The sequence below is a fragment of the Rhineura floridana genome, chromosome 22 (assembly GCF_030035675.1).
Source record: "Rhineura floridana isolate rRhiFlo1 chromosome 22, rRhiFlo1.hap2, whole genome shotgun sequence".
Taxonomy (NCBI): Eukaryota; Metazoa; Chordata; class Lepidosauria; order Squamata; family Rhineuridae; genus Rhineura; species Rhineura floridana.
Window position 1 is genome coordinate 4273314 of NC_084501.1, and position 22000 is coordinate 4295313.

The 22000-nt window shown below is 46.0% G+C and overlaps 1 protein-coding gene across 5 annotated transcripts in view; it reads right to left on the bottom strand.

Moving 5' to 3' along the window:
* LOC133374724 (semaphorin-4A-like) overlaps positions 1-22000 on the bottom strand; it is an 85793-nt gene that overhangs the window by 40202 nt on the left and 23591 nt on the right. For 3 of the 5 annotated variants that reach the window (XM_061605922.1, XM_061605919.1, XM_061605921.1), the window contains one exon: positions 7927-8091. In XM_061605922.1, coding sequence (XP_061461906.1) covers positions 7927-8026 — 100 coding nt within the window. In that variant the 5' untranslated portion in view covers positions 8027-8091. Of the gene's footprint in view, positions 1-7926; positions 8092-10784; positions 10814-13874; positions 13981-22000 lie in introns of those variants that run through there. The other 2 variants (XM_061605920.1, XM_061605923.1) reach the window with 2 other exon arrangements.

The window sequence follows — 22000 nt, forward strand, 5'->3', positions numbered from 1 at the left end:
TGTGGTGTAGTGCTTAAGGTGCTGGACTACAACCTGGGAGACCAGGGTTCGAATCCCCACACAGCCATGAAGCTCACTGGGTGACCCTTGGGCCAGCCACTGCCTCTCAGCCTCAGAGGAAGGCAATGGTAAACCCCCTTTGCTTACCGTGAAAACACTATTCAGAGGGCCGCCCATAAGTCGGAATCGACTTGAAGGCAGTACTTTTATTTTTTAAGACAATCGATGGCTACAGCCATGATGGCTGTGGTATGCTTCCGAATACCCATTGATGGATACCACATGAGAAGAGAGTGCTCTTGCACTCGGGTCCTGCTTGTGGGTTTCCTGTTGGGGCATCTGGTTGGCCACTGTGTGAACAGGAGGCTGGACTAGATGGCTACTGGCCTTATCTAGCAGGCTCTTCTTATGTTCAGTAGAAAGAAGCTAAGAGAGATTAGGAAGTTATCAGAAGGATGCAGTTTGAGAACTAGGAACGCAGTATTCTTCCTCTGGTTGCATTCTGTGGTTTCTACGGAGTGTCTTGCTGTCAACTGAAAAGGAGCAAGATCAGCAGAAAGACCAAGAAGGGAAGAAAAATGAACTCCCTATATCATTTTTATTAATGATATATACATTAACTTACAGGGCGCATAGAAATGGAATTTGGGAGGTCAAAATTTGGACTTGAATGTAATAGAGGCAAAGAATCAAGTAAACCATATTCATTATTTCAGGGAAGAACTGAAACGCATCTACAAAAAGCCAAATCAGTGTGTTTAAACTGGCTCAGAACAGCTAGAAAAGGGGCAATAGTGATTCTGCGCAAGGAGAGAGGGATTCTGTTGGAAATTAAGTAAATAAAAACATATAACCCCTATATATGAAGACTTGTTTAATATTTTTAAACTGTGGGTTTTCAGCTGGAAAAGTTGCAACCTTTTTCTCTCCTAAGATACTTCTTTCTTCCTCCTTCCACTTTAGAGGGGAGGAAAAAGAATGAATTTAATTTTGCATTTGTTTGACAATGATTTTTGTTCTCCATTTCTGAGTACATGTGCCTGGCAGAAGAATAAGAACTTCCTTTCCACTTTCTTTCCAGCAGCTACTCTATTATTTTATGAATAGACCCATTTTTTGAACACCACTACAGAGTCCTGGAAGAGAACAAAAGATAGCGATTCTCTGTAAATCAATTATGAATAACCCTTAAGCTCAGTGGCAGTGCATCTTCTTACATGCAGAAGGTCCAGGGTTCAATCCCCAGGATTTCCAAGTGGGGTTGGGAGAGACATCCCTCTGAAACCCCGGAGAGCTGCTGCCAGTCAGTGTGGACAATACTGAGCTAGATGAACAAATGTACTTGTAATATGTTCCTCTGGAAGCCTTTGGGGCTGGAGTTGGCCCCTGTGCTCGCCAGTTGCTCACCTGCCCTCTGCAATACTTGACAAAACTGCAGCATAATTTGCTTTGAGCAGAAACTTCTACCACTTCTCTCAATTATAACTCACCACATCCTTCGATCCTTTCAGTGAGGAAGTGGTGCGATGCAGTTCAGAGAAGCATGAAAACACTGAGCCTGTTGAACGGATGGCTTGCTAGAGCGGGGGCGGGGGAGGCCTTTTTGGGGCCCCAAGGGCTGCATGCAGTGGTGTGTTGGGGGGCACACACTCACATGTGCGTGCATACATGCACCCCCCCCCAAACAGACACACAGGACACCTAGAGAGGTGAGTAGCAAGATTGGGAGCTCCCTGCTCTTAATATAATGGTCCTGATTTAGCTTTTACTTGTTTTTCTTGGCTTTTCCAACAAGGGAGCGGATGAGCCCCTTCCCTTCCTTGGTTGTTTGATGAGATTGCTCTGCCTTCCCCTCCACTGGATTCTGCTGTAACGGAGACATTCTAAAATTAACTGCAGAACTGGAGAAAGCCACAAAGTTCAGTTTCTTCAGAAAAACTTCCATCCTCCTCCGCTCTATAGTAATACTCCACGTGTATGCACTGTGCTAATAAAATATTGCAAAGAATCAATCTTGATATGATGCAACTGTGCAATTTTGGTGTATTCTTTGTCTAGGTGCATACAGACTCCTATAGACTTGGAAAAACAAACAGAATTTTGATGCACTCGTCGTGTGTACAATCACATCAAGACTTCCTCCCTGTAATGTACACCCATCAGTAACACAGAGTGGTTACACAGGGTGGGAGGCACAAATGAATTGGTGCTGCATCAAACTGCACAGCCAACATGACAAATTTCAGAGAAGGAAGAATCCCTAATGATCTGGTACCACTTCAGAGAGACGGAATCTGGGGAGAAAATCAGTAAGATTTTTGGAAGCATTCCTAGTTTACATGCACACTTACCTTGTTATGGGTTTCCTATTAGATTTCGGCGAGCAGGGCTACCCGTATAGCAATATCCCTGGACTTGACAGAGTGTCAGCAGCCTGCCAATACGTTGCCATGGGAACTAAATACCTAGCCAATTGTCTCTTCATACAGGACCATTTTTGGAATGTTCTGAACAGCTTCCCCCACCCCGAAAAGCTAAGGATATTGCCATCCAGGGATCTGTGTGAAGACAGAACTATCATTTGGGGCAGACCGTGAACACGCACACAGAGACAAGTGTTGGGTTCTCAGGCTGTCCCCTGCAGGGCTGATATGGGAAGCAAGAGGCCTGGGTTGTTCAAGCACAGAGTGTTTAAGCAGCATGCCCCCACCTATGCTCAGCCTCTATATTGTAAATCACTCCACTATTACGCATTGCCAGTAAGCTTCTAGTGACTTCACTCCAAAAGCAACCAAACCTGGTTAAGTACAGCACCACTGGGATTTGTTTGCCTGGTTTGTTTATTAGATTCCTATCCCGCCCTTCCTCCCAGTCAGACCATTGGACCCTGTAGCTCCCTAATGTCTACACTGGCTGGCAGTGGCTCTCCAAGTTTCAGGCAGGGCTCTTTTCCCAGCCTGACCTGGAGATGCTGAGGGCTGAACCTGGGCCCTTCCACACGTAGACGAGATGCTCCATCGCTGAGTTGTGGCTCTCTCCCACAGGTGTAACAACACAAAGGGCTGCCTTGTGCTGTGCCAGACCATTGCTACATCCAGCTCAGGAGTATCAAAACTGACTGGCAGTGGCTCTCCAGGGTTTCAAACAGGTGACATTCCTAGACTTACCTGGCCAGGGATTTAACCTGGAACCTTTTGCACAAAAATTAGGTGCTCAACAGCTGGGCTATGGCCCTTCCTCCTGAAAATAAAGGGTCTAATTCACGCGGTTCTGCATAGAAGGGCTGGTCTCATAGAATCACAGAACAGTAGAGTTGGAAGGTGCCTATGAAGCCATCAAGTCCAACCCCCTGCGCAATGCAGGGATCTATATCAAAGCATTCCCGACAGATGGCTGTCCAGCTGCCTCTTGAATGCCTCCAGTATCAGAGAGCCTACTACTTCTCTAGGTAATTGGCTCCATTGTCGTATGGCTCTAACAGTTACGAAGTTTTTCCTGATGTCCAGTCAAAATCTGGCTTCCTGCAACTTGAGCCCATTATTCCATGTCCTGCACTCTGGGACGATCGAGAAGAGATCCCGGCCCTCCTCTATGTGACAACCTTTCATGTACTGTACCTTTCAACAGGAACGGGCCTTATACGTCCATCTGACGCTGCCCATCGACTCACTGACAGGCAGCATCAATCCATGGTTTCAGATGGGATCCCTCCCAGCCCTACCCAGAGATACTGGGAATCCGACCGGGGACTTTCTGCTCAGTCACTGAGCCCTACATTCCTCACCATTCAGAGAAGTAGGTGTGCGTGCTGCAACATACAGTAATCTCTGCTTCGATAGGTGAGTTTGAGTTGGAAATTGGGATTATAAACCCACACTGTAATTAAATAAACAAAATAAACCCTCACCTAAAAATTAGTGAATATTTAGCATCCGCCCCTTCACAAGAATTCTGTTCCAGGCCCGGAGGAGAATTAAGCACACTGACTTCAAGAGACTCGAGTGCACTGAGTTGGCATTGAGCTGCGTCCACAGAGCTTTCCCAGGTTGGGGAAGGGCCGTGGCTCAGGAGCAAAGCATTTATGTTGAATGCAGAAGGCCCCGGGATAAGTCCCAGGCATCCCCAGGTAAGCCTGGAAGGGACTCCTGCCCGAAACCCTGGAGAGCCACCCTCAGCGTAGGCAACGACGATCAGAGTCATGGCCTGACTCAATACACGGCAGCTTCCTCTGCTGAACATGTCCGCAGCCCTTCCCCACTTTTCTCTCTTTCTGACCCCTCCCTCCCTCCCCCCCCTCCCTCCCTCCCCCACCTCAAAGCAAAACGGGCTGCAAAGAAGACAGCCGAGGAAGAATCAATTTGCAGCTGCTTGTTGCTGGAGAGGACGCAGCTGCCCTTCTTCGTTTCCTCTAAGTCGGCACAGATGCCGGAGTAATTACTGCCGGAAGATGCCACTTTTACCTTACCAGCTCTATTCTGGATTGACAAAAAACGGCAGCCACCACTCCGCTTTCCTTTCTCCCCACCCCCACCCCGATGAGCTGTCTTTGAGCAGAGCGATTCAGCGGCCACAGAGGTGGGCTTGAAGAGACTGCTTTTAGGTCTCTGTTCTGCTAAAAGGGGAAGGAGGTCGAGCCTGAAGGAAGGACGCCCCTCTGCTCACTCATGCACCACAAATGTACACTTACATTAGTGCATGCACAAGCATACAGGCTGTGTGTGCAGAATATGACACCCGGACGATGATCCCTCGGGATCTTTTATTTATTTACAACATGTATTTCATTTCATTTACAAATAGCTTCCCATGAAACATCCCAAAATGATTTTACAGTAAAGAAGAACTTCAAATCCAGTACAGATACAGACTGGGGTAACCATCTCCACTCAGTAGCCATTTAGATTGTGCCTTTCCTCCAATGAGCTCCAGGCAGGATCCATGCTTCCCTCCCCCAGATCACCACCACTTTTAAGAACACAAGAAGAGGCCGGCTGCTGGATCGGACCAAAAGGGACCCATCTAGTCCAGCATCCTCTTCTCACAGTGGCCAACCAGGTGCCTCTTCTGGGAAGCGCACAAGCATGACAGGAGCGCAACAGCTCTCTCCAATCGGCATCCAGAGGCGTACCCCCTCCCAACACCCAGCCATCAGGACTAGCGGCCTTCGAAAGCCTTACCCTCCCTGAATTTGTCCAACCTCCTTTTAAAGCCATCCGAGCTGAAGGCCATCTCTACCTCCTACAGCAGAGATTTCCACAGTGTGATCTTCACAGCAAACCCTGTGAGGCTGAGGAATGGAGAACTGGCCCAAGGCCACCCCAGTGAGCGTCATGCCTGAGTGGGGATGTGAACCTGGGTCCTCTCAGTTCTTGACCAATACTCTCACTGCTGCTACATCACTGTCAGGTCCCAGCTGGAGGAGTCCTGACCAGAGGAAGACCAGGAGGCTTGGACCCAGTCCTGGTTCAGGCTCCATCTAAAGGTGAGGGGCCAGGATCCTGTGACGAGGCCCAGAATGGGCCGTCTGCACCAGAGGCAAGTTCAGCCTCTGACATCAAGGTCGAACAGCCCCTGAGCCCAAGGGAGAGGCGTCACCTCCGACGCCAGATGGAGGCCCGGCCCATCCGCAGGAGTGCCCTACGGCAGGCCTGGACTCTGGTTTGGGCTGTGGGTCCAGCAGGTCCAGCATAAACCCCCCAGTGCTATCTGGAAGGGCTGATGGAACAATGTCTACGCACCAACTGCGTACCCGCCCTGTCTAAAGATGGCCTGTGAACCCTGGCCATCTCTTGCCTTGCCCACTCCTGGCCTGTGTTGCTTACAAATTGCTTGGCTTCTGACCCTGGACTGCTCTGACCCCCTTGATTTTGAGGTAGACTCTGGACTCTGACTTCAGACGGACCCTGGATACGGCCCTCGTGTTGCCACTGGGGAGTCTCTCGCCTCGTTAAGGACCCCGGTAAGGACACTGGGGCCCAGTGAAAGTATACTGGCATGGGTGGATATGCACTGGTGCATATGGGTGCTCCCATGGCTATAGTAGAGAGCTAGCGTGGTAAGTGGTTAGTGTCAGACTAGGACCTGGAAGACCAGGGTTCAAATCTCCATTCAGCCATGAGGCTCACTGGGTGACCTTGGCGCCAGTCACTGCCTCTTAACCTAGTCTACCTCACAGGGTTGTTGCAAGGATAAAATGGAGAGGAAAGAAAACGACGTAACATCACCTTGAGCTCCTTGGACGAAAGGTGGGATATAAATGTAATAATAAATAGGGGTGAAGAGATCAGGAAGTCCCCAGTTTGAATCTGACCTCTGCCACGGTGAAGCCTGGTTCATTAGGGTGGATGGGGCACTGCCAACCACAACCACCACCTGCCTGCCTTCTTATTTGCATCCAATTCCAGGGGGTGGCACTGCCACTAAATCTCCCCCCCCCCCCAGTCTCAGGGCTGCTCTTATAGAACTCGGCAGGGCGTAAGATGGGGACAAGACTAGGCATAGCTGGCTCTGCCTGCCATTGGCTCTGGTTCCACCTATCATGGGCTCCGGCTCCACCTACTGTTGGGCTCTCCGCCCCGCCAGTCCCAATGGGCACCAGCCGCCACCGCTCTGCAACCATGAACTCACTAGATGGCCTTATGCAGGGCGCTACTGTCTCAGCCTCAGCAGCTCAGGAGCAATGGGGGGACGGCCTACCTTACCTTGTAAATGCAACAGGTACAGCGCAATAATGCACATGGAGTGCTCTGACCACTCAGTGTTCTTTGCACATTCTGATTTATTTGTTTATAAATATATTTGTATACTGCTACTTAATTCAAACACATCGAAGTGGCTTATAACAAGTTAAAACACAACACAAAATAAAAAACTGTGCAAATATCAGAAACACTGTAAGAACTTGTATTGTTTGGGGGGGGGCTGGCATCATGGCAGCAGCTCTGCTCCCATCGACTTGTATTCATTAGGACAGGGGTGGGGAACCTCAGGGCCAGGGGCCAAATGCAACCTTCCAGGCCCTTCCTCTCTGGCCCTTGGGACCACAGGCCACCCCCCACTGGCCTTCGTCAAGTGATTTTGGCCTGGTTGGAATGCGTTTCAGATGAGAGGGAGGGAGAGAAGGAAGGAGAAAGTCATCAGATTAACAACAAGAACAGGTCCCTGCCCCAGGGAGATTACAGTCTAAGGGTTGTATCCAATGCGAATTCTACTCAGAGAAGACATGATGAAATTGATGGCCATGCCTAACATAGGTCCTTTAACTCCAATAAATCCACTCTGTACAGCCCAGTTGGGTGCAATCCTAAAATCTGACACAGGGGAGTCAAAAGAGGAACGTGAAGGAAATGGGGGCAGAGGGAAGCAGGGGAAGAAGATGCCATCACGTCAGCGAAACGTACTTCACCTTGATTACACAGCAGGGTATGGGGGCTACCAAGGAGTTGTGTCAAAGACCTGAGGTGAAAAGGGCATTTTGAGAAGGAATTGGAAGGTAAAGAGAGAGGTGTTTTGGGAGTCTGTTTCAGTGAGGGAGAGTGCAAGTAATGAGCCAAGCACAACAGAACTGTCCATCGTTACTGCAATTTCCAGCCTATCTTCACCACCATGAGGGCTAGAAACTTATTCACATTTGGGTTTCTTTTCTGAATTTGTTTGCTTATCAGATTTATATCCCACCCTTCCTCCCAGTAAGAGCCCAGAGAGGCTGAGCTGAGCTGAATGAATGCTGAGATTCCCCAATGTGGAAATTTGGCTCTCCGTGCACATTGCTGTGCCTGCATTCATAAGCAGCGCAACCAAGGAACATCCTCATCACGGCCCAACTTTACTCCCCCGTCTCAAACCTCGCTTGTTCTCTTTTGAGGCCCTTTTTCAACATCTCCCCAAGTGCACTTCCCTGGTGTCTCTGTCCTTTGAGTCACTCACCCTTCCGGAAGGTTAGCCTTGGCATCAGCTCTGTGGCCAGAGCGACCGCGGTAGACATGAGGAAGCAGACCAAGAGGTGGGGAGACTGTCTGGGCTTCATGACTGGTTATCGGTAGACGGCAGCTGGGATCCTTGAGAACGGCAGAGGGGCAGCTAACTTGGCAGCTGTCAAGAAATGTGGAAGAAGAAAAAGGGAGAAGTCAGTATGCAAAAGGTAACAACGAATTTGTTTACCATCTACAACTGCGTGTCTGGAGCGGAAGTGGGACGGCTGATCAGATGGCAGATTTCTAAATACAAGACGCTGGGCTCGCACTATGACAGTTTCATGGTGGTTCTGCTTGTGGTTCTTCTAAAAAGCAGGAAGGAAAAGAGGAGGCAGTAGGGGGGCCAGGTGTCTCACATCGCGGGTGAGTGCTTCAGGGGGAGGCTGTGCAAGACCCCTGCAAGCGGTTCCCCCTAATACTAGGACTCTGGGAAGGATCCACTGAAGGAGACAACCAGTGACAGCAGCAGGAAGCTCTTGCTAGGACAGGGGAGAAATCCAGTTTGCATTTAAAGCCAAATCTATCAAATTCACACAATAGGAGAACCAAAACACAGCCTTCCTTCAAAACTCACACTTTTCTGAATTTTGTGATGTAGTTCTCCAACCAAATGCTTACAAAAATTTTAGGGGAAAGTGTGCATAAAATTAGGAGTGTATTAGTGAGCATAACATACAAAAATGCATTATATTGGGAGAAATTCCTTGCAAAAATGTGCAGGTTAGTCAAAACTGCATACAAAAATATGTATGGTGAAATCCGCACTAAAATGTTGAAGAATTTCCATGAGGCTTTTTTTCTTTTTAATCGCAAATTGCTGCAGAAATGTGGAGATCTGAATTTCAGATTAGGATAATGAGAAACTGCCAAGATCCTTCCATCCCTTGCTCTCCTTCTTCTTTCTCCAAGATCCCATGAGGGAATTCTGAGGCGATGGAGGGGTATCAGAAGCTTCCCACGCAGTCAGGTATTGGCACAAAGTTTAGAGCAGCCTGCGCCAACCTGGCACCCTCCTGCTATTTTGGATTAAAGCTCCCATCAGCCCCAGCAAAAGCTGATTGAGAGATTATCCACCACAAACTATACATTTCCAATGTCTTTAAATATTTTGTTTTGTAATTTATTTATTTATTTAGAAGGTGTTCTCAGAATGTTATCAAGGTAGGGATGGTGCCTAACTTAGGGGAAAAAAGAGGTGCACACTATGCAACATTTCACAGACAAAAATAGGGACTCTCCTGTGCTTGCAACATCCCAAACCTCACCAAGGGGCCCTGCCCCCCCGTCCCTCATTACTTCAAGCTCTTCTCTGCTTACTGCTTTTTAATTATTGTATTTATATCCCACCTTTCCTCCAAGCAGTTCTTCCCCTCCTCATTTTACCCTCACAACAATCTTGTGAGGTAGGCTGGACTGAGGGGTGGTAATGGGCCCAAGGTCACCCAGTGAGCTTGATGGCTGAGTCAGGGTCTCCCAGACCCTAGTGCAATACTGTAACCACTACACCGCACTGCTGTCCATGCAACAGCCTGCTCAACACCAGCCTCAAAACTAGGAAGACTGTTAGTAAAATTAAACATTAAATTTTTGTTTCAATCTGCATCCTGATCATATGCATGTTTACTCAGGTGCAAGTATGTACAGGATTGTAGTCTTTGATCAAACGGAAGATGATGTCTTTATTTTATTTAATAAAAATGATATATCACTTGTTTTAAAAAAAACTCTAAGCAGTTAACAAAAATATTATCAATAAAACAAGTAAAAACAAGTAATCTAAAACCTTTTTAAAACAATTAAAATATCAATAAAATACTAAAATACTAAAATACACATCAACACCTATGTGTCTGGATAGGCTTGCCTAAACAAAACAGTTTTAAGCAGGTGGCAAAAAGAATAGAGCAAAGGCTGATGTCAATAGGCAGTTCAGCAGACTGAAGCGCTCGAGGGGACACATACGGATTAAGGTGGTTGTGACGTCCTTCCCTGGTTCTCCCTGTCAGGTTCCCACCTGCTTGTGGCTACTGCCTTTCACTAGGCACCACCAGGGACACCACCAGTCAGGACCGTCCTTTATATGTTTTCTCACTCCGCTCTAGCACAAATCTCACTAGATCCCACTGCTAGGCAGCACCACCAGTCACTTCCTGTAACCAATACTCCCAGAGACTTTGCCTAAGTCTCTCTATAGCTTGTTACTTTGTGACTGCGTGCCTATGCTGTTCCCAACCCCCTTGTACAGTAGGGCCCCGCTTTACAGCGCTTCGCATTACAGCGTTCCACTAATACAGCGGTTGTGAACTGTAGAAAGGCCCCGCTTTACAGCACTTGTTCCACTTTTACGGCGGTTTTTTGCTGCCGGGCGCCATTTTGGTCAATGTAAGTCAATGGGATCCGCTTTACAGTGGTTTTCGCTTTACAGCGGGGGTCCGGAACGTAACCCGCTGTATGAGCGGGGCCCTACTGTATCTTTATATATAAAGCATACAACTCTGGGTTGCTCTGGATACTTGACTTGTTACAATATCTCCCTTCTCCGCTGCCACCATATGATACAGTTTCTGTTCAGCCTTGGCAATTACCTTGCCCTCCCTTCTGGTCTGTATATTCCCCCAGCCAAGGATCAGGCCTTTGGTAAACCAAATAAGTATTTATTCAATAATACCAGGAAATAACAAGATTACTTAGGATTGTTTAACAAGCGTATGGTTTCATTTAGTGTCACTCTTTATGTTTCTGTTCATTTATATACTTTTTAAATATCAGCCAAATATAATCCAAACCTCCCTCAGAACTCTGCCAACCAACCTTCACCAAACGACCTCACTCCAACCAACTCAACTTCTCCCCCCCCACAACTCTCATCCTCACATTTATACCTTCAGCCAGCCAGCCACTCAGCCAATCATCATCCAGCATACTTCAGTTTCTAACCCATGTACTCCCCCTTTCTCTCTGTCATTTACCATACATCACCTAATAGACCCGCACTTACCATATTTACAGATGTTAACTTACAGGAACATCACAGCGGTCCCACAAGAAAACTGCCCCCAAGCTGTTAAGGGTTTTATATACCAGTAGTAACACCTTGAACATGGCCTGGTAACAGATTAGCAACCAGTAAGCAGACCTGTTTTATGCTGACAGGCTCTCACTCCCGTCCGCAATATGGCTACAGCATTGTGCACTAATTGCAGTTTCCGGGTCAAGTGCAAGGGAAGCCCCACACAGAGTGCATTGCAGTAATCCAGTCTTGTGGTCACCAGTGCCTCAACTACTGTGGCCAGGCTCTCCCAGTCCAGGGATGGTTGCAGTTGTTTTACCAGGTGCAGCTGATATAAGGCACTTGTAGCCACTGAGACTACCAGGGCCTCTGGTGACAAAGTTGGATCCAGAAGCACCCCCAGACTGCATACCTGCTCCTTCAGAGGAAGTGCAACAGGCAGTTGACCAATTTCCTGGACATGGGAACCACTCACCCACAGTGCCTCTGTCTAGCCAGGATTTAAGCTCAGCTTATTTTCCTTCATCCATCCCACCACTGAGTCCAGGCACTGGTCCAGGGCCCACACAACCACTCCTGATTCAGATGTGACGGAGAAGTAGAGCTGAGTGTCATTAGCATTCTGATGACACCTTGTCCCAAATGCCTAATGACAGCTCCCAGCAGCTTCATATAGATAATAAATAGCATTGGGGACAAGATGGTACCCTGCGGCACCCCACACTGCCAGGGGGCCAAAAGACAATCACCCAACACTATTCTCTGGACTCGGTCCCGTAGGTAGGACTGGAACCACCATAACATGGTGCCCCCAGTTCCCATTCCATGGAGCCTCTCTTCCATCCCAGAGTAAGTAATCATGGCCGCAAATCACATGCAGATTTACTCTGGGGTAACTCCCATTAAACTCAATACACAGACTTCTCCGGAGAAAACAGAGAAAATGGTCAGTGCCTTTTGAGGGACAGGAGCCAGAAAACGGGCTTGTTGGAATATTCAGAGATTCTAGGACTACGGTGCAAAAAGGAACCTTGACACAAATGTGGGTTCATTGATCGAACAATCTATTTCATCAATGCATGTTATCACTTTCTGTTCACCAGGGAAGTACAATAAGGAAAATGAGAATAAACGGCAGGAAATGAAAGCAGCAGCAAACTTAATTTTAGAAATCCTGTTCAGTCAGAAGGAAGGTGGAGCTGAACATCCATAGAACATCAATGGAAAAGTCGACTCATTCCTACCCTGAGAAAAGTCCCAGGTTGAATCCCAGCATCTCCAGGTACAGCCCTCCAGGAAACCTCGGAAAGACACTGCCAGTCTGCATAGTCAATATGGAGCCAGATAGACTAATGACATGACGTGACATAAGGCAGCTTGCTATTTAAATCAGCCCTTTGTTCAGAACCACGTGGATGAAACTCTACTAGTGGTCCATTTTATGATGCTGTGCTCTACTGACCTAGGCCCCGCCCCACTAGGGATGTAAGGAGACAGAGATTTCTGTCCTGTCCTGTGTTGGTTGCAATCAGCGCTGTTTCAATTCTGCTGCCCTTTGGCTTCTGCTAAAATCTACATTATTTGTCTTGCTATCCGCTATGGTAATTACGTAAATAATGATGTAATTAACTTCAATGGAAAGAAAACACCAAAACAATGCAGAAAATAATGTAATTATTTAAAACCAATGATTAGTGAATACTGCACGTATTTCCATGCCTGAATTCAGGCAAACATGCGAATTGCGGCAATTTCCACTCCCACTTCCATTTCCGACAGAATTCGCCAACATCTTTCCTCTCCATGGGAAGGCTTGTGGAGAGAACGGTAGTTGTGGGGACGGCAATTTTGAGCAAACAAAAGGAGAGGTCAGAGTTAAGCAAGCAACTTCTCCCTCAGTGGTTTCTCTGTTCAAGCAACCTCCCAACAGTTGTCATTAAACACACACATATGCAGACATATAATGCCAGGAGATTGCTTGTGCATAATGCAGTCTGGCTCATAGATCCAGCTTGTCTCCCAGCATTCCTTCCTGCGTTAGTTGGTGCTTGCTGTCCACTGAAACCTGTGCCTTCCGCTGGCCAAAGCCTGACACAACGGTTTAGCCAATTTAGCTACCCCTGGAAGGCCCACAAGTAACCCCAAAGGAATCCAAGATACTTTTACAAGATTCAGAGCAACTGTTTGCATGGCCTGGCAGATAATGACATTGCTGCATAAGAGCAACCTGCTGGGCAACTCTGGTTTTGGCACCCGCCACGTTCATTAACATTCTCCTCAAACTGATTACAGAAAAGTAATTATATGCAGATCAGCAATGGCCCTGCAGCTCATCATATATGGCTAGTAGTAGTCACACGCCCCTGCCTTAAGCCCAAGCTTGTCTTCAATTGCTAGAAGCTTTTCCCATCAGGATGGCTCCAGCCTGAGCCTGTCTCTCGCCAATCAATCTCTGCATGTTGTATGCCCTTGGCTAGACCATTATCAAAGACGTCATCTGACAATATGGGTTTGAGCCTACAAAAGCTCAAGTTACAAACACAATAAGGGCCAAACTTGACAAGACACCATTCAGGCAATCAGCAATTGTGTGAATGAGGCTGTTTGCTTTGAGAGTAAAGAGCAGGTGCAGGGCGGGCACATCTGCTATTTACTCTACAAAAAATAAAAACAGGACTACCCACGTGAAATGTTTAGGTATAAAAACAGATCCGGATATCAGACTGAGAAGTAGGTTTCTTTACCGCTCTGTTCTCCTTTACATTTTCTGTGTTTGCTTTAACTCATGTCACTTGCATATTTTTATAACGATATGAGAAAAGGAACGAGGAGAGACCAATGGCTTGTATTGCAAGATATTAAATTAGCATCTCCCTCCCATCCCACAGTACCTTTTCAACCTGGCCCTCGACACGCTGTACCAGCTGCCTGGCCTTCCTCCTCTGGGTGTTACAGAGAACAACCTCAGAAGCCTCCGGGTGACAAGTGGCTGACAGATGCAGGACAGGCAGATGATAAGTGCCAGCCAAAGGCGAGTCACCCCCATTTCCTGGCATTACTAGAGCCCGCCTGCAAGAATCAGCTGCCACTTGTTTTCCGAGAAGCAGCCTTCATATGACTTGAAAGCAGACAGTGAGGAAACCAGTAGGTCTGCAAGGCAGAGCAACGGAAGCCCTGCTGTCAAGTTAGCTTCTGAAATTCCCCTCCTCCAAATATCTCTGCAGATTTTGGAGCTCTGAAACTACCCAAGTCTGGTTTCCAAAAAGCTGCAGCAACACTTTAGGAATCCTTCATCACACCATTTTCTGTTTCCAAAATTTTGCACAGATCTTTTAGTTCCTTCATCCCTTCTGATGCACATGTGGATGTTGATACAACTTTAGAAATTCTCCTAGTTAAACAAGAATTCAGGAGTAGTGGAAAGTAGAGATGGAGAATTGCATGTGGTCCCCATTTTTAAGCAAACTGACCGAATTTGCACTACGTGGATGGGAACACAATTATCAGATTTGGCACTTCTTTTAATTTTGTGATACAGTTCTCAGTTCAAAAATGTAGAAAAATGTGTATCATAGAATATTTAGGATTTAGGATAAAATACATTTAGAAATGCATACAGTGAAATAAAATATGTATTTAAATATGTATTTTGCAATAAAATACTTTTAAAGTACGTATTTAAATGTGAATTTTCATATGGACACTTTTTAAAAAAAAAAATGGAGATTAATGTGGAAATGGGATGCAGCAGACATAAAAAAAACCCTGCAAAATTGACACAGACAGGAAATAAGTGAAAGGCAGGGCAAAGCAAATCTGAGGCACATTAAACAATGGAACAGGGCATATCCTCTTGTTCCTATAAGCAGCAGAACTGCCTGTTCCCTAAAATCAGCACCCTAAGGTTAAGCAGTACAAAGGCGGCGATGCTCTTCCAGCTGATGGATCAATTAGTCTGGTTAATTCCAATGAGACAGAAGACATCTTCAGAAGAAGGCAATGACTGTTCGCTTAAAATGCACAGGGAGAGCTGCACCTCATGGAACTCTGGGTTAGCAATGGGGTTTGCTGTCTAGTTCCTATCTGCTTGTATTCCGATAGTCCGCCATTCAATCCCGATCCACCCTTTTTTTGTTCCTGCTTCCTTTGGCACTTGCCAATTCAATCCACTGTTCTGTTTTGGTTGCGAAAAAATTGTGTAATTTTTAACATAAATGCTTATGTAAATGATCCACGTGGTTTATTTTTTCCTATTTATCACACCTACACACTATTACGAATGCATCAACTTAGAGGAAATTATGAAGATAATATAATCCTGTGCCGATTACAGCTGTGGCCTATCGCAGAAATCAGTGCTGGTCCAAAAAGACAGCGGACTGTCGAATTCAGTCGGAATCTGGTACTAAGTCCAATTTAGCAGATATTCTCCCTCATACCTACTCTGAGTTCAAGATCACATGGAAGCCTTTGCACATACAGATGTATGTGTGAACACCCCTCCTTGCAGCCGTTTGTACTGTATACCCAGATACCAGGGGAAGAGTTAAATCAACACACACAATGTAGGGGACGGGATTACTTTGCACAACCTCACTCACTGTTGTGTGCTGGGAGAACGTGGATATTTTTCTAAATAGGGCTTCCAGCAAGATGTTAACTTGCACTCCTTCGTAATTAGATTCCACCTTCTTTGAGGAGTGGCTAACCCACAGCTCATGGGCCACATATGGCCCCTCAAAAGGTTTTTTTTTCCTTCTCTTTGTGGCCTTCTAATAATTTGGTTTTTGTTTATTTTTTGTCGTTTTTGTATTCATTTATTTACAAAGCATTCTGCTGAGCTGTCTTCCACTGTGGTGTTGTGACATTCCATGCCATGGCTTTTCAGGGGGGCACACTTTGGGAGTGGGGAGGTCACATGCAAAAGTTCCCACTTACTGCAATGGTGGCAAAGTTCACCCTAATAGCCACTGTTATGATGCAGGGTATTTTTCATTGCTGTCAACTCAGTGCCAGATGTGTCACATGAAGACCAGCTGACCGTCATCTTGTGTTATGCGCTACACAACGGACCACCTGAACATTTTGTGACCTTCAGAGCCATCACAAGCCACACAGGGAAGAACCTTCCCTCTTAACGATTCAAAAATGGGATAGACATCAGTCTTTGTCGTGGCCAAAGCTATGACAATGCCAGTGGTATGTGTTCAGGTTCGGGATGCTTTGGCTGATTACGTCACATATGCTGCACCCTTGCTAACCCTTGTTGGCTGGTCTGCTGAGAACCGTTGCATTGAAGCAGTTTCTTTTTTTTTTATTTGTCCAAGAATGATGCAGGTTTTTCTCTCCACCAACTAGACACTGGATGACTCTTAGAGACTCACTACCAAACAAAAGCCTGGGATGCCCAAATCTCTCTCAAGGACACCGAATGCCAAAGCCAAAGCTATATACACAACATCTTAAAACAGTAGGGAGAAACAAGGAAGATGAATCTCAGAAGCCAGATGCAGAGATCCTGAGAGGCATAATGCATAATTTGGAGGCTGGTATTTTGCGTGAGGTCTGGAGCAATAAGATTTCATCCATTCCAGAGATAAGCTTGCATAGTGCTCAAACTGAATTTGGAAACGTTCTTCAATAAATATGGGGCAGCTATGATGATGACAAGAGTGAGAGCTGCAAGGGCTGCTAAGCAAAAGAATGAATCAGCCACACACCACATAAGACAAGTGATGATGATGATGCCTACAAATTCAATGACATGGAGGTCTTCAGAGTAAGTACCCGCTGTCTCACACACACTGAAGAAACTCCCAGAACACTGGAGCTTAAGGTTGACCATCTGGCTTTTCAGTGCCTGTGGAAAATCTTCTTCCAACAAGCCTTTTAAGTGGAAATATTTATATCCCAATTTTTATTTGCACTGAATTTAAACTGCATTTATCCAAAATCCGCACATCTCCAAACTTTTCAATACATCTCTAAAAAATGTTTACAAAAATGCATATATTAGGAGAAAATACACATAAAATGCACATGTTACTAGAAAATACAAAAATGCACTATATTAGGTAAAACTACTTGCAAAAAAGTTTATATTAAGAGAAACGGGCAAAGGGATGCTGACAAATTTTCATGACTTTTTAAAAATCACAACTGATGCAGAAATGTGGCAAACGGAAGACGGAAAAATGAGAAAAATTGACAGATTTGTGCATCCCCAAAACGCTAGGCTGCAGCCAGCCCAGCCCTGCATGCCGTCCAGTGCTGATATTCAGTTCTTTCCCTCACTGCCACTTCCGGTCAAACAAAATGGGTGCATTTTTGAACCACTCCAAAACCTCTGAAGCAGACAAGCAATGGACGAACAACAGCAACAAGCAATGGGTTTATCATTACTACAGTCAACTCACGCCAAAAAAAACCTACCCTTTTTATTCTTCCCTGGAATTGAAATGGCATATGGACTGGCTGCCTTCGGTTGTCTTAATCAAGGCAGGCGCTCTTCCACCGCCCAGCTTCGCTCATCCCAGGGAAACAAACGGCTGGCTCCCTGCCTTCCTCCGCCGCCCTCTCCTCACCCCTTCCTCCTGCCGCTCCATCTGTAGCCATTCTGTACTCCCTTGGCAAGAGCACCCCTCTGCACTAGAGAAATGTGAATACGCACCAGAGCTCTTGTCATCGTTGATGGGGGACATTTTCATCCAAGAGGTCCCGAAGCTGCTTTTGCTTACAATGCATTTGTAATTTATTTATTTATTTATTTAATTTAATTTAATTTAATTTAATTTAATTTAATTTATATACCGCCCTAAGCCCGAAGGCTCTCTGGGCGGTGTACATAAAAGGTAAAAGCAAGCACAATATATAAATACAATAACTCAAGAAACAAACACACACAAACAATACGAAAACCAAACAACATCCAGAATACAACATAGTAATAAAATACTGTAAAAATAGACTTTAAAATGCCTGAATATGAATAGAGAACTTGAACCGGGCCACCAAAGCCAGGTTGGGGCTGTACCTGAACCTAGACCTCGAGAGAGAGAAAAGACACCCCCCCCCCAAGCTCAATGGTTGGATCCTTGAACATACAAGGCAACCTTATAACTAGTCAGACCGCTCAACCCATTGTTTATTTATACACCTCTTTAGCCAAAAAAAAAAAAAAAAGCTCGCAGAGTGGCTCACAAAAATAAGTTCCAAGACAGTTCCTGCCCACAATCTAGAAAGACATGACACGGAAAGAAAAAGGAATGGCGAGGGAGGAGGGGGAGGCAAGAGCAAGCACAAGTTCTTCAAGTTGAAGTTCTCCCAAGTTACAAGCTATGTCAGCAGTAGTCAGGCGCAGTATCTCTCTGTAGAGGTATTATCGGCGCCTGCTATCAAAGCACAAACGCAGAAACACTTTAAATGTAAGAAAAATGCATACAAATTAAATCATCCCCATATTGCAACCAGGCCACGGTGGCTGGGGCTGATGGGAGATGTAGTCCACAAGATTTAGAGGGCATCAGGTTGGCAAAGGCTGCCCTATATAGTCCTAGCCAAGTGATTCTCTCTGGCACTTTTACAAAGTGGGAATAACTGTGGCCTATTTGTAGGAGAGTGAATATACCACATTTTGCACATTTCTGTTGCTAAAGAGCAACGGATATACCCATCACTGGGCTAGTTAGTAAAACTGGCCGCCTGGCCTCTCTTCCGATCCATTTCCTTCTCCTTCCCTTGGCTTCCACACGCTCCAATGCCCAAGCCTCACGGTGCATGCAATTCCTGTGTCTCATTTGTGCAGGCTCACTGGCATTAAATGAAGAGTTAAATTCAAAAGGGACAAAAACTGGGAGGTCACTGCCAAGCTATCTCGTCTTGTGATTCCAACTTTTTCTGTGTTCAGAGTTCATGAACAGCAGTAAAAACTGCAGCATCCCAAGGATAATGGGAAGCAAAGATACAAAATGACCGTCAACTTGCTCAGAAGAGTCCTGAAGAAAAAGCAGCTCTAAACAGTTACAAAGAGCAAAGTAAACGCCATGTACCCCCAGGTTGCCAGATACCCCTTATTCCAATAGGATTCCTTTTTTCCACAGCATCTCACAAACCTTGCATCATATAACAGATGCCCATTCTTTCAAAACCCTGCAGATCTACAGAGTGGGCACGACAGTTCTGCGACTGAATTGGGCAAATCTAGAGTATCCACATTGACATAGCTGGGAACAGGAGCAGATGGGAGCCAAATTCACCGTATTTTTGGACCATCTGTTTAGTAATAACAAAATTACTGAACAGACAGGGAGAAAGTGTGGAGTTTCTCAGAAGTGGCATGCCAGGGGTGGGGGGAGGTTTACACAGACCAATGAGAAAGTGGATCAGAAGCAAGGGAGGGCTGGAAAAGAAGATTCCTGCATGCATGAGATCACACCTGTATTCTACACTAACTTCGAACAAATCACACCTTCTGCCTCTGTACTCATGACCACTAACACAGACTAGAACCCTCCATTGCACCCTTAAGTATATATAAAGTAAAAAAAAGCCATACAGGCTGATGTTAATCATGCTTGTGAGAAGTTACAACAGGAGTTCCTGCCAAATCAGCTTGCATTCTGGAAGGGGAACAGGAGTAATTTCCCTACCCCCAGCACAAACTATTCTGCTCTTACATTTGGTAACTTGACAACAGCCTCAATGGGAGAGGAAAGCCAGTAGGAACAGCGAAACTGATCAGAGGTGTTGTGTAAATCTGTATATTTGTTAAGCAGAGAACGGCAACAGTCTGAAATGCATGTGTGCCAGTGTGTGTGTTTACCTAAGTGGCAGGCTTTTACCCTGCATTGAGATCACTGAGACTTAAGACTTAGTAAAATAAGAAAAGCTACTTTATTTATAGAAATACATACCTAGTTCTAACGAACTAACTAAGTTGGAGTTGCAACGCCCAGCTTTGGGAGTCGCCCTCATGGCTTAGGAGAGAGACAGCCGAGACAAAGGTGTCTCCTCTCTCTCGGACAGTCCAGTCGGAGAAGAGAGGAAAGGGCGGAAGGAGGAGGGGCAGATAGCTTCCCTAAGACATATCAGTCTAATGGAAGGAAGTCAGTCAGAGCATCGCAGGTAAAGGTAATCAAGCCTGTCCATCTGGAGGACCCCAACTCTATTTCCCTTCTGGAACATAAACAAAAGGAACAAAACAGGAGTTGCTCTTGCCCCACTTCCAAGAAGGCACTTGCTATCTGGTTATAAGGTGGCAAATGGGTCTATAACGTTGCTGTTTATATATTATTAATATTTATTATTTATATAGTGCCATTAGCATAAAGGCCACTTTAGAGAGCAAAAGGCAGGTCCTTGCCCTGACTTTACAGTCAAAAAGTCTGACACAAGGGAGACAAAAGATAATGAGTATGCAGAAGGGAAGAGGTTGGTGTATACATTCATTTCAGTTATTTACTATTCATGTGTTTTAAAATATTTGTAGCTTGCCCTTCATCAAAAACAATCCCAGGGCTTTGTTTCAGTTAATTTGGGGATTTCTCAGCAGAGGGATGGAGAAACCTGAGGCCCTCTAGATCCTTCTTTCCCAGCCTTTGGGTCCCCAGATGTTGTTAGACTACAACTCCCATCAGCCCCAGCCAGCATGGCCAAGGGTCAGGAACGATGGGAACTGCAGGCCAGCAACATCTGGTTGGGAAAGGTTGCAATGATGCTGGACTCCACTCCTACCAACCCCAGCCAGCCTGACCAATGGTGGGAGCTGCAGTCCAGCAACATCTGGAGCAGCCTTTCCCAACCACTGTGCCTCCAGATGTTGTTGGACCACAGCTCCCATCAGCCTCAGCCAGCATTGCCAATGGTCAGGAAAGATGGGGATTGTAGTCCAGCAACCTCTGGAGGCACACCGGTTGGGAAAGGCTGCTCTGGAGGGCGCACAAATTCCCCATCCCTTGTTTTAGCGCAAATCCCACAGCCAGTTCTAACGGATCACAAGGCCAGCCACTTTGCCAACGCAACAAGATAAAAGTGCTGGAGTTCCTCTTGTCTAGCATCTCCCACAGCCATTTCATTGCCTAGGTGGGCAGCATCATGCTAAGACCCACTTCCCCCACAGGCTCACCCGTCTTTGCTGCAAGAAATACACAAAGCATTAAGCATGAAGCAAATGCTCAGATATAGGTGACAGATGCCCCAAAGAAGATGGAGGTTTGGAGTCATGCTCCTCCCCCTCAGCAGCTAACATGATGTGTGTTTACCATGGCAAATGGCAGGGTCCCAGGGTACTGCTGATAGTGCGAAGGGAAGCCATTGCGCTGCCCTTCAGGCAGGCTTTTGGGGTGGGTTAGGTTTTACTTACTGTTCATCTTAATGTTCTAATGTAATTATATGTTTTTATTATGTATGTCGCCCAGAGTGGCTGGACAACCAGCCAGATGGGCGACTAATAAATTTAATAAATAAAATAAATAAAAATATTGCCCACTGCCTGTCTCACAGGAACAGAGACAGGCACTGGTTAGGCCTCATCTTGAATACTGCGTCCAGTTCTGGACACCGCACTTTAAGAAGGATGCAGACACACTGGAACAGGTTCAGAGGAGGGCAACAAGGATGATCAGGGGACTGGAAACAAAGCCTATGAGGAGAGACTGAAAGAACTGGGCATGCTTAGCCCTGAGAAGAGAAGACTAAGGGGAGATATGATAGCACTGTTCAAGTATTTGAAAGGTTGTCACACAGAGGAGGGCCAGGATTTCTTCTCGATCATCCCAGAGTACAGGACATGGAATAATGTGCTCACGTTAGACGCCAGATTTTGACTGAACATCAGGAAAAACATCCTATCTGTTAGAGCAGGACAACAATGGAACCAATCACCTAGGGAGGTGGTGATGGGGAAATTATTATATACAAACAATAAGCAAAAGCATTCTTTTATAAAGCTATAAAGGTTTATAATATTGTAGTAAGTTTAGTAGCCAGCCAGAATCCCTTTCTCTTTAGAGCTGTCTTT